The sequence below is a fragment of the Cotesia typhae genome, unplaced genomic scaffold, assembly GCF_013202065.1.
Source record: "Cotesia typhae breed Kobodo isofemale line unplaced genomic scaffold, CoteBio_Ctyphae scaffold_58, whole genome shotgun sequence".
Classification (NCBI taxonomy): domain Eukaryota; kingdom Metazoa; phylum Arthropoda; class Insecta; order Hymenoptera; family Braconidae; genus Cotesia; species Cotesia typhae.
Genome location: NW_027423778.1, coordinates 296,363 through 309,189, shown reverse-complemented (window position 1 = coordinate 309,189; position 12,827 = coordinate 296,363). Strand labels below are relative to the sequence as shown.

At 27.9% G+C, this 12,827-nt stretch overlaps 2 protein-coding genes and 1 long non-coding RNA gene across 6 annotated transcripts; 1 reads left to right on the top strand and 2 right to left on the bottom strand.

Moving 5' to 3' along the window:
* Window positions 1–322: 322 nt before the first annotated feature.
* LOC141537135 (uncharacterized) lies at window positions 323–4,268 on the top strand. Of its 4 annotated transcripts, XR_012480867.1 has the most exons (6): window positions 324–2,241; window positions 2,462–2,727; window positions 2,799–2,930; window positions 3,102–3,259; window positions 3,322–4,139; window positions 4,219–4,268. It is a non-coding gene; the product is annotated as an uncharacterized LOC141537135 (long non-coding RNA). The 4 variants fall into 4 exon arrangements; XR_012480869.1 differs by having other exon boundaries at window positions 323–924; window positions 2,565–2,727; window positions 3,102–4,139; XR_012480868.1 differs by having other exon boundaries at window positions 323–2,241; window positions 2,565–2,727; window positions 3,102–4,139.
* A 379-nt stretch (window positions 4,269–4,647) lies between these two features.
* Window positions 4,648–5,631, bottom strand: LOC141537110 (uncharacterized). Its single transcript, XM_074257951.1, has 2 exons — window positions 5,107–5,631; window positions 4,648–5,032 (listed from the first exon to the last, which is right to left on the bottom strand). The coding sequence occupies exons 1-2, from the start codon at window positions 5,295–5,297 to the stop codon at window positions 4,867–4,869; spliced, it is 357 nt and encodes a 118-aa protein (XP_074114052.1). The 5' UTR covers window positions 5,298–5,631; the 3' UTR covers window positions 4,648–4,866.
* A 2,114-nt stretch (window positions 5,632–7,745) lies between these two features.
* LOC141537124 (unconventional myosin-XVIIIa-like) lies at window positions 7,746–12,811 on the bottom strand. The gene is made up of 8 exons (XM_074257964.1): window positions 12,527–12,811; window positions 12,216–12,460; window positions 11,906–12,127; window positions 11,696–11,824; window positions 10,902–10,991; window positions 9,893–10,258; window positions 9,674–9,828; window positions 7,746–8,752 (listed from the first exon to the last, which is right to left on the bottom strand). The coding sequence occupies exons 2-6, from the start codon at window positions 12,270–12,272 to the stop codon at window positions 10,115–10,117; spliced, it is 642 nt and encodes a 213-aa protein (XP_074114065.1). The 5' UTR covers window positions 12,273–12,460; window positions 12,527–12,811; the 3' UTR covers window positions 7,746–8,752; window positions 9,674–9,828; window positions 9,893–10,114.
* Between the last annotated feature and the right edge of the window lie 16 nt (window positions 12,812–12,827).

The following is a 12,827-nucleotide window of genomic DNA, read 5'->3' as shown; positions in this document are numbered from 1 at the left end:
ATATTAGTTAATTTAAAAATTTATCGATCAGCATAATTCGGAAAATAAAATTGTTTGCCTCTACTCTTAATATATTAATAACTGTGAAATGAAATTCAACAAACTCCCATCACTCACTATCTTGCTTGTTTTCTTTATACTGGAGTTATCCCTTCCAACATTAGATGGAAATTCGCCTTAAACAGTGAACGTGACCATTCTCTGTCAGAAGCAGTGTGGCCAGATCGTAGCTCCCTGAACCTGGCGGCTGAAAAATTATTTTTATTATTTTATTATAAACAAATCGTTTGTTCGTCGTTTGTTCTTATTTGTTCGTCAAAAATTATTATTTGTTCGATTAATGTTTATTTTTAAAAAATTAATTAAATTTACTCTTATAAGTTGGCGCAACATATTCCAAATCTAATTTTATTTTTTTTTAATCGATAGCTTTTTTTTTTTTATCATTTGTTCGATTAATTAAATTATTTGTTCGATTGTTTTTATCTTTTTATTTAATTTTTTTAGAAATAATTCACAGATTTTTAATGATAAGTGCGCATGCGCTGGTTGGTCGTATTAGTTGGGTTACACGGGTTACCTGTAGCAACTATGTGGTTCGCGCGGTTTAATTTAAATAACAACAACAACAACAATAATAATAATAATAATAATAATAATAATAATAATAATAATAATCATTTATTGGAATAAAATGTATATAATGTATTTATTGCACTGATCGTTGCTGTTGCTGTTGCTGTTGATGTGTGTTGCTGCTTATAATTTTTGTTTAAGACGAACTATTTGATCTTTTATAAAAAAGGAACGAATTAAAAAATTTTTCAGGCAACATGGACATATTCCGGTTAAAAATACAATAAAAGTTGCCTTACGATTTGATCGTGAAGTATCAAATCGAAATGATCCTTTACAATGTCTCAAGTCAAATTTTTTTATAATTATTAAATATTCTTTATGATCTTATTAATAATAATAATAATAATATAATAGTGAATATTAATAATAATAGTAGATTTAACCTATCCCGCCAAAAAATACTCAAATAAAATTTACATTTTAAACAATACCTAAAATCAGCAGATCTTCAGAAATTTTTGAGATTTTTATATCAAATCAATTATTTATATATTATATAGTCTTTTTATATATTATAAAAAGACTATTTCTAAGAATTCATCAGTTTCATTAGAAGATTTCATATAATTTTATATTTTCATTAGTCGAAAAAAAAAAAATTTTTTTTCTTATGTTATAGGAAATGTACCTAAAAAAATACATTTTTTTTTTTCAATGAAAAAAAAATAGAAATCGAAAAAATATCTGAAAAGATTTAAGAATTCCCAAAAAATATCAAAATTCATATAGAAAAAAACCATCATTAAGGAAAGAGCCCCAGTAGCTGCTCAGGAACCAGTGTTCACAAATAAAGATGTAGATACACAAATATATCCATGGAGTGAGCAGGTACTGGTTAATGGTTCCTGAGCAGCTACTGGGTACTTTACCTTAATTAAAAAGATTATTACTTTATTTATATATTACATGTGAATCGTTTATTTGAGAAACCCTATAAGTCATATGGGGTTTCCATATGACTTATGGGGTTTCTCAAATAAACCATTCATATGTTATCTATCTATCTATATACATATATATATTATTCCATTTATTATGATTATATTTATAAAAAACAATTAAATTAGATCAAAATCATTTACAAGTTCTTATTTTACAGGATCTTATTTTATTTATTGCTATTAAACCTTCTCCGTACGCTGTGTATTGAATAATTTACTTGTTTATAAATTGTATTTTAATTGTCCTTATATATAAATAATATTTAATACTTAAAGGATATTTGAACTATTTTTATAATGAATAAATATTTATTTAATATAAAAATCAAGATGATTTTTATTTTTAGTGGACCACATGATTACCCTAACCTATACCGTATTCATTTTCAGTTTTATATAATAAAAAAAGTATTTAATTTTGATTTCGAAAAATTGCTCATCAAATAAATTATAATAAATTAAATATACATCAAAGTATATGAATTATCTATGTTCAAAGAAATGAATTTTTATTTATTTTATTAATATATCAATTTTTTAGTTATCATCTGTGTCTTGTTTGAACTTGGTGTATTTACTAAAAATTTTCTGAATGCGAAATTCTTCGTATTTTTTTTTTTTTTTTTTTATATGAATAAATAATTGTTGATTTTTGAGAAAAGTAAGCAATAGTTCCAAGAATACCTTTAAATCTATTGAAAATTTTTAGATTTCGTATGTACTAAAAATATCGATATAAATATAAACATAGCTCATTGATCTCTAGTTTATTATATTAATTATATTAATAACTGGTATACCTACAAAGTTTTAAAATTGATTATGATATTTATACTTTGTTACTTAAATTTTTTTACTTATACAATTTTCTTTCTTGTTAGTTAATTTTTAAATCTTTCAAATATGAATTCAGTAAAAGTACTTCAGGAAAAACTTGCTGGCATTGTCAACTGTTGTAGTAACATTTTTCAATTGATTCAACAGTCTTTTGGTGATCCGGTATCAGCAGATGAGTTTCTTCTGACTCTTATTTTTATTGTACTAAAAGCTAATCCTGATAGACAATAATAATAATAATAATTTTATTGCTAAGTTTTGTAAGGCCAGTCGATTAACGAATGGAGGAGCTTATAATTTTACAAATTTGGTAAATATTTTAAGTACTAATAATAAGGATTGATAGTTATTTTTAAGTTAAATAATCATAATTTTATTTAGTGTTGTGCTGTATCATTTCTAGAAAATTGAACTACTGAATCATAAAATATGACACAAAAAGATTTTATTGCTTATAAATCTGGTGAAAGAGTACCTACGAATACTTGGCATTCCGTTTTAATCATTTACGAGGTGTCTGTAAATAATTTTATTTTTAATTGAAATTTAAAAGATTAAATAAAAATAATATTTATTCCTAAGTTTACATATGATGTGGTCATGTTTACAGATGATGTGTGATTACTGATGTGTATTACTTTCCAGGATAAGTTGGAAGCAAAAAATATGAAATATTACGTAAAGTTTTAGATTTAAAGAATGAAATAATTGAATTTCATATAAGAATTGAAAAATAAGTCAGTGATGCAATTTCAATAATTTTAAAAAGTCAACGAGTACCAACAAATATAAATTATGAAGATATGGAATTTTATAAGTTACCACCACCGAAAATTCTCTAAGTATATATTTAATTTAACCAATAAATATTTTTCTATTTAATCAATAATAAAAAAAAATAAAGAAATAATTGCAGGGGATGATTTATGATGAGACTAACAGTCTAGGATATTCAAATGATTTTTCATAATTTGTAGACCGTTGACTTGATATAACGAAGCCAGATGATGATATAAATCTTATCAGTCTACATGTGCAATGTGATTTTTAAAGCAATGATAACGATTTTTGTTTTTAGTAAATCTATTGATACAAATTTATCTACACGTAGATCTAAATGACGAAAACATAAAACCTAATGGTGACATCATTAGAACCTGTGATCAATGTTATGCTTAAATTAAAAAGCTTTGGTAATTTAGTAGTATATACTATAGATATATATCTGCTTTGGTTTCAGCAGACACCTGATGATTTAAACAAACCTTGAAGTTTTTTTTTTTAATACACGTACTTAAAAATTTATGCCATATTACTTTTACTGTAAACATATTTATATTATTACAGATTTTCAGATTTCAGGATTGACTTTCACTTGACATCTATAACCTGGGTAGATACCCTGGAGCAGTTAGACGATCTTTAGCGCTCCACCGTACCGTTTGATTTCAATTATTATTACAATTTTTATTATTATTATTATTATTATTATTAATTATTATCATTACACAAAATAATATATAAATTGAAAACTATCGTGAAAGAAGAAGGTTGAGAAAAAGTAATCTTAAATATAGTGTCCTCTTGATATGGCATAATACCACAAAACTGAAAAATTTCATTAAAGAAAATGAAGACCTGGATATTGTTATTTTGAAGATTCATGTTCTGGTCTTTAAAACTCATAAGTATGAAGAAGGTTCCGCGTAATGTGAAACTAAGGTAAAAATCAAAGTTCATTATTTATTAATTCTATTTTTAATTTCTAATGGAACTTTTGAGTAAATTTTCATTTTTCCAGAGAAATGAAAGGACTCGTCAATAATTAAAAAAAAAAAAAAAAAAAAAAAAGGCAGCGGTGCTATCAGGAAACTAACGGTGATGATGAATGTCGCAGATATATTATAATTAACATTGTGAAACAATATATTTTCAGCAATCATGTAGAATCCAGCTAATAAATTACTATATAATAGAGTCTGTTAAAGCAGGCTGTGCATCTTGTATCAATAAATAATAATAAAAAAGTTTACATACGAATAGTTTACAAAGCCTGATAAATTTAAATTCTTAATTATTAACCTATCTTTAAATAAGTAATATTAGTAAATTTTAACATTGTTTAAGAATAACATTACTATTGATGGTTTCTTTGATAAAAAAAGTAGTAAAAGAACTTGATATACAAAAACTAAAATCATTTTGATTAGTTTAATGAATTTTTATGAAGTTTTATATATTAAACATTTATTTTTATTAATAATGGAAGCACTACTAAATTTTTATTAACAAAAGCTATTACTTTTTACTTTATGGTAGTTTTTCATTATTTGAAGCATGTAATTAAAAAATATATTAGATACGTTATAAAAAATAATAGAACATTTATAAAATCCTACGAATTATCAGTCTATATTATATTATTATCATAGATTAAAAAGAAAAGAATTCATTGCATATTTTTAATGTAAAGAGCACCATGAGATAACACTTTGTGGCTATCAGTTGTTGGTTCAGCCTTTTTCATAAGATCATTATAAGATACCCATCGTCCAGAGGCTCTTCTGCAATAAGCGATGTAATGAGCAGATGAATATCCTGCTACTGCGCACAATCTAAAATTAGATAAAAACTAACATAAATTAAAAATTTAAAAAGTACATAGATATATTCAAAATAATCTACAAACCGATAACGAAGATCCTGGCTACTACCATCTTCATTAGTGACCGGTACCGTTAAATAAACTGGAAGCTCTCGTAACTTGCATTCTTGACCCTCTCTTTGTTGTCTTGTTTTAATATCCAATTCAATATATATCATGAAATTAGGACTTCTTTGACGTATTCTGCTATTTCCATTACAGTAGTTACAGTGCATATTATAAATAACACTATCAAAATCTAAGGTTTTTGTAGTGAACCGAACCCACGCTGATTGAGAGTTTTATAATCTATAGGGAAAAGAACTACGTTTTTGATGTTATTATTTTTACAATTTAAAGTCGGGCAATAATTCTTTTCAAATACACTCGGTTCGTCTACAAAAAGTCGAGTCCAAAGAGCACTTATATTATCTTGACAAAAGAACGTTCGTGATATGGTTGTAGCATCACAATTTTTATTTTCAATTTGTCCTTGAACTTTTTCAGTTTCTTTGTAGATAGGATATAAAATGTCAAATCTCTTTTTATAAATATCGTTAGTTGCACCATAATTTTAAACTCAATCAAAAATTTAAAAACAGAATTTTTGAATTTTGACTTGATTCTAAGAAATTATTGTCCTGAAGAGCACATTCAAAAGCATGTGTACAACGGTGTCAAAAGGACAAGTGTTTTGAAGTAACCAGTTGCATCCTTTATATAGAACAGGTCCACATTTAAAACCATTGTATAGCAAGAATTTTTCTTTTTTCAGATTTTTTTCTGAATTTTTGATAAATTAACTAAATTATTAAATAATTTAATTTCTAAACACTCATTAAAATATTTACCAGAATTTATGTTTTTCTCGTAACTTGATCAACAGCAACTGACAACGGTATATTTTCTTTTTGTGATCTATAGGAGTGCTTGTTTTAAAACTGTAGTTGTGGTCGTGTAGATCTGATACTTTCATATTAAGTACAGAAATGTTATTAACGCTTAGCACCTCGCTATCAGAAGTGTTATTTTTAATATTATTATCATCATTTGATTCATTATTTTTTTTATCATTGTTATGTACGTTATCATAATTTACCTCTATTCCGCTAGGAAGAGTGTGTTGAACAGGGAATCCATCATTATTGTCAACGAAATCATAATTTGTTTCCGAATCCGACGAAGTATCATCAAGATCACACGTTCCGGTGTTTACCCAATTAGAGTCATTTAACTTGTTATTTTTAGCTTTGCCCTTCCAATTTTCTAATGGATCTTTTTTATTTTTTTTGTCAGTTATATTACTCAAATTATAATCTAATCTATCAGCTGCTCTTTTTTTAGTATTCGTAGGAATATTATTAATATTGTTTCCACACAAATTTACATTTGAATTAGTTAGATCTTCATCAATATCAGGAGTAACTGCGTCTGTCTCAACTACGTGGTCTAACGTACCATTTTTTTCTTCTTTGTTTTCTTTTTGTATCTCACTTAAGTTGCAATTAAAGATATCTGTATGACTTTTATCAGAATTATGCAGGTTGTCGGCAATAAATTTTGTTACTTTTGATCTCAGTAAACTTACTCCTCCAATCAGATAATCAAGATGTAATTTTACAAAAGTGAATACATCCGTGGGCAAAGGCACCTGACGTTTTAAGGCCATCTTCAAATCTTTAAAGTTTTCTTCTACATAGCTTGATGATCCTCGTAGATCAGAATGCGGTATACATACATTGCTCCACAAAGGGAACTCCACAGCTGCTTCTATAAGTAGTTTCTCTAATGTAGGTAAAAAAAACCCGTGCAATTTTTCACCTTGGTGTATTACATTTTTGATGTCTTTAGTATTTTTGTCATCCAGGTTGAAATAGATAAAGAGTCTTTTCCATCAGCTGGAGTGTTCGGAAATATATTTTTTTTAGAATCTAAATCTAAATTTTCAATTTCCGCACTTAAGTTTGACAAAAATTTTTCCGTATTTCGAAATGCTATCAAATTTTCTAATTCCAATTTTGCACTTGCAGTAGTAATAGTTTCACCATCGTTGTCAATTATGCTGTCTTCATATTCATTATTAGAAACAATTAACGTTAATAACAGAATACGCTTAAATGTTTTTAAATCAGTGCAGTTAATTAAAAGACATACGCAATAGGTATAAAAATTTTTAACAGACCAATGTAATATGCCTTTAAAACAACTCCACCCGGTTACAGTATGCACAAAATGTGCTACGTCCAATCTTAAGTAGGTTTTGATATCTGTGGTTTGTTGTGGATTAACAAGATTTTCAAAACACGTTTTAATATAATTTTTTAATGACATATCGTTAAAAGTTCTGGACATGGCATTTAATAAAGCACGAGCTCCATCTGAGACAGCTTCATGTGGAGGGGTTTTAACCAACCGAAGCCATGTTTGTAACCACAATGTAATGTAGTCAGCATCTTGTTTTTCAGATAACATTTGAAATATAGACAATGAATTTTTGTTAAAATTTATAACAATTTGATAAAGGAATATGTATGCACTTTTGTCATGACCAGTAACTATTTTTCTTGCTAGTCCGCCCGTTGCATCGATGCCAATAGAGGAACATTTTTTATGTAGACGTCTATACTCTTTATAACAGTGTATTTGAGATTGAGTAGAGTAAAAATATAAAATGGTGATTTCCTACTGTTTGAATTGAATTTCTGTAGATGGGATTTTCTTGAAGACGATCGATTGCGCCAAAAATATCCTTCCGATCAAGAGGTTTCACACCTAGTTCATTATCAATAAACTCTTTTTTTGCTTGATGTAATACGCTCGGTTTATATAAGAAAGGACATCCGGTATCACCAGGTTTTAATAGTTTTCTTGCTGCTTGTCTAGTGTGACCATGAACACCAAGATCTTTCAATATTTTACCTATTGCTTTCCTGGTTTCACTCTGAAGAGGCCTCTGTAAATCTTCATGATGCACGACGTCTCGAGTATCACGACATTTTATTTTTATGAATACAGGACCGTCATCGTAAGGAATGTCTTTTATATAACCAAGTAAACGGTTATTACATTTTTGCTTTTACAGTGGGCATGAATAGTAATATAATTATTACCGTTTAAGCATGTTCTCCCTTTATCGAATATAAAGACACATTTTAAGCGATATTGTTCCCAAAATGCAAAAGCAATAACATCAGTCCAAACTTTGTTTTTCAATTTCATGATTTGACGGTCATTTTTATCGATGCTTGGTTCTACGATAGTGTTCCACAGGTCTCTACAAATTTCAACATCAAATTCATCTATTTCATCTAAGTCATCGAAATATCCTGAATGGGCGCAGTAATCGGGATCATTAATATTGTCTTCATCCTCACTATTACTACCATCATTATAATCAATATTTTCATTTTCATCATTATCAATATTCGATTCAACTTTTACTTCTTCGGTAAAATACCCACATTCTTGTAGAGCTATTGTCAATATATTTCGTCGATTGTTATTGACATTAGTACGTACAGCGTTATGATCCCATTTGAAGTCTAATTCTTTCGCAAGTGTTTTCCAAATATCAGCAGACCATTTCGGTTTTTCCGGGGGAATGAAGTATTTAATATATTTTTTTAAAGCATTTACTGCCGCCTCTACAGTGACTTTTGCTTTAGGCCCCATTTGAGTCAACAATTAAAATCTGAAAAAGTAAATTGAATTACTAAACAATTAAATATCAATAACAAGGTATATAATTATACAAGTAAAATAGAATTATTCGACCATTTATTGATTCCAAAAACAACTAACCTTTGCAGTAATGCACTAATATTTGTGATAATTAAAAAATATTTTAATGATAAAACTGATTTGATTAAAAAATTAATTTTAAAAAACGAAGATATTTTTTTACTCTTAGTGTTTTTTTTTTAGGTTTTTACGTCACATACTTTGTTTAAAAAAATATTAAAAAACATACTAAGTTATAATACTTGAGAAGCGGAAAAATTCAATTGATTGTCATTTGTTCAGTAAAAATTTTTTTCTTATAGATATACATTTTTATATGAAAGATAAATATACTGTTGAAAACTACTATGTCGACTGATAATTTAATAGATGTGTTTTTAAGAATAAAAATAAACTTAAAAAACAATAACTTAATAAACTCAAAAATAAAAAAATAATAAAGCATTGAAATCAAATAAGTTTTTGAAATATAATTTATAATTACTTTAAACTCAATAGATTATTTACAACATATAGAGTAAAAGACCCTGTTATTGATACTGAGTTAGTTGTTTAACAGTTTCAATTCAAGTTTAATTTTGAAAAATTATCTTCACTAAGTTAATAAATCTTTTGAAATTATGAATTGAAAAATAATTATTTTTGAAGATATTTTTTTAATTAACTAACATTAAGAGTGTCAATAACCATTGATCTTTACTAAAAATTATTGAAAAATTATTTTCAATTTTATTAAAAAAAAAAATTATCATAATTTTTCTTTAATTGAATTCTAATTAATTTTTTTAATTAATGTTGTTTAATTTTAAATTTAAATAAAAAAATTCTAAACAATCGTTAAAATACAATAAAAATTATTAATTGAACATACTTCCGCTGTTTCTTCCCCAATAAATGATTACGAACAATCTGTTCTTCAAGAAGCAGCCGTAAGTCATGCATCTCGCCATGAAGTTTTTGGACTCCTCGTTTCTACTGACTGACTCCCTGCCGTTGCTCCTCGACTTCCTCGTAAGCATCAGCAAGCTAGAATTAAACAAATTTAATCAAATAACTATTATTTAATTAAAAATTAAAAAAAAAATCCTACCTTTTTCTCCAACTGTTTTTTAAGACCGACAAGCTGCTCCAAATCATCCTCATGCTGTTGAGCCATTTTTCTTTTGGTAAATTCCAACTCACGGATAGCGTGTTCGTATCTATGTTTATAAATACCGCTATCCTCTTGATTATTGTCCTCTCCACCGAGAGTAATTTGATTTAAATTAGCAGCCCTCGCATAGAGGAGCTCCATTTCCAATCTTTCAGTAGTTTACTGAAGCGTTATATTTGTCTCAGTAACATCTTCGAGTTGACGTTCCAAGCGAAGTCGATCTGAGGTTTCGGCGTCTATCCGCTCAGCTGCCAATGTCGAGGTCGAGTGCCCATCCGCATAATCAGCAGTCAATACACTCTGCTGAAAAATAAAATAAAATAATTAATATAAAAAAAAAATTATCATCAAGCAATGGCTACCTCATCATCACATTCAGACAAAGTTCTGTCTTCTGAAAATCTAGATCGGAGATTATTGTAATTAGAAACGCTCCTAGGTAGTGGAAATTCGTTGGTAGACATTACGTCTAAAGATAAAATATTTTAATTTATATAAAAGATAAATTAATTTTAAAATTATAACTTGACAATTAAATTAATTTTTTTATCACTACGCTTACGTCTCTACACTTTTTAAACATTTATTAGACATGTTATAATATCTTGCATAACAAATAAGTTTAGGAGAGTCGAGTAGGTGCAGCTGACTGCATTAACTGTAGACACCACGGATGACGACGGGCGATGGGTAATAGTGATCACTTTCAAGTTATTTTAAGTCAAAAAATGAAAAGTGAAAAAGACTATATTAAAAAGAGAAACTCAAGAGAAACTATCGGTTTTGGATCTCAGGCAAATTTACTATATGGTGGGCTGAGAAATCGGTTAAATGATTACAAATAAAAAAAAAATCTAAAATAAAAGTCGAATAATTAAGATCTCTCCTAATTACTAACTAATTTTTTTTTTAATTTATACTTTTGAAATTTTTAAATAAAACTTACTTTAGCTTCCAATTTGACATTGTCGTGTTTCGGATGATTTCTTTTTTGTTCCAGTTTTTCAACTTTAGCTCTCAACAACTCTAGCTTTTTCTGTAAAGATTAAAAATAGTATATTAATTTTTTTATAAAAATAATCATTGAAAATTTTATCACTTTATCTAACCGTTCGTGCTTTCAACTGATCTTCGGTGCGATAAACATTTAATAAAGGCGCAAATTTTACGTAGAGTCTCCACCAAGGTCACTCACGAACAGACATAAGTTTCCTTACATTTCGCTGTATACATCTTACAGCCAAATCTTAAAGCTGAAAAAAATATATATAACTACATATAAATGAATAGCTGTGCATTAGTCTCGCTAAAACTCAAAAACGACTGGACCGATTTCAATAATTTTTTTTTGTTCGCTTTAGTTCAGGGATGTTTTCGAAAGTATAAAATTTTTGGAAAATTCGAAAGTTCAGCTAAGGAAATCAACAGATTTAAAATTGTTAATCGTCTATCTTCTGCATATATGGACAAAAAAATTTTCATAAGTTCAGTGTTCATTTTTAGGATCTTGATTTTCAGGCGATAATGAGAAGCGAGTTTCATTTAATAACTTAACAAAATTCTAACCACACTTCATACAGCCAGTATTTATTCTTTATCGAAGTAGATTAGAGTTTAAAGATTAATAATCGCTGATCGAAAGGTTTAAAATATATTATAGGTGATACGAAGTTCACCGGGTCAGCTAGTTTAAAATAAATTTTTTACTAAAAAAAAAAAAATATTAAGCTTTCAAAGTACCTTTAGTGTATTAAGTTTTTTACGCGCCAAGTACCCTTTACATCTTGCTTGCAAAAGCACAATAGGGCTCGTCAACTTTTCATCTCGTTGAGCCTCAATTCGCTCTAAAGCACCGGCTCTGAAGAATATCTTAACAAAGTAATTATTTTTTTAGTTTAAGAAATTTTAGAGTTTTTATGTGTATGAAAATATTAATAATAAATATTTTACCTGACTCTGACCAACGCGGAAAGATGCTGCGTCGACGTCCATAGTCAATAGCATGTCTGTCACAACTCTGCGTTCGTCTTCGACAGGACTTGATGAGCGTACAGTAGCCGCATAATCATTAAAAAGTAATCCAAAGCGGCGCCTGAATTTACAGAGTGGTAAATACTTTAGAAATCCGACTTTGTGAAGACGCATTGCATCAATTATTTGTCCACCACGAATCTACAGTAATTATAAGTGTTTAAATAAATTCTTTCACGTTTATAATTAAAATAACTCTAACATGTAATTTTTTTATCATTATTATTACTTGTGAACATAGTAGTAGAACGTTAATAACACCATTATCATTTTTCGGTAATTTCATGGTGACAAATGATTTATCAGTGCAGCCTAAATAGTGTTGTGGCAACAAATAGTGATTAACATTAATGACGTCCAACTTGCACCGTAACTAGTGTTTAAGTTGGAGCCCGAATTTTTTAAAAGTGTTACTCCATTAGACGATTTTTCCTTTTCTTTGCAACGCCTTGGTTTTTTCAATGATTTGTATACCTATTTGAATAAATAAATGGATGTACAACTACTGCATTATAATTATAAATATAAAAATAAAAGTACCTTATCAAGTCTTAGCAATTTTTTAGCAGACATCCTCGCTCTGTCACGTTTTTTTACATCTATACAAGAAAAGTTCTTGAACATTTTGGAGTTTAAAAACTGCGATGGTTAACTTATCATTTATTACAAAAACAAAAGCTTAAGCTTGAAATTATTCCACATACTATGATGTTAGTGATCTTTATTTCAACTATTTCACAAACTCTTTGAGCAGCAGCAATGGCTATTGTTGTTTTAGCTCGCTGATTGTCACACTTTTAAAGACAGTTATCTAATCCTTAACGTTTTTTTCAATCCTTTT

Bases quoted from the DNA above. Each gene is read 5' to 3' on its own strand.
- LOC141537110 (XM_074257951.1), bottom strand. From the start codon at position 5,297: ATGCACTGTAACTACTGTAATGGAAATAGCAGAATACGTCAAAGAAGT. The intron at 5,033-5,106 runs GTTTGTAGATTA...ATCTAATTTTAG, and splicing joins AGCCAGGATCTTCGTTATCG to ATTGTGCGCAGTAGCAGGAT.
- LOC141537124 (XM_074257964.1), bottom strand. From the start codon at position 12,272: ATGAAATTACCGAAAAATGATAATGGTGTTATTAACGTTCTACTACTA. The intron at 12,128-12,215 runs GTAATAATAATG...TAATTACTGTAG, and splicing joins TTCTACTACTATGTTCACAA to ATTCGTGGTGGACAAATAAT. The intron at 11,825-11,905 runs GTAAAATATTTA...TACTTTGTTAAG, and splicing joins TCCGCGTTGGTCAGAGTCAG to ATATTCTTCAGAGCCGGTGC.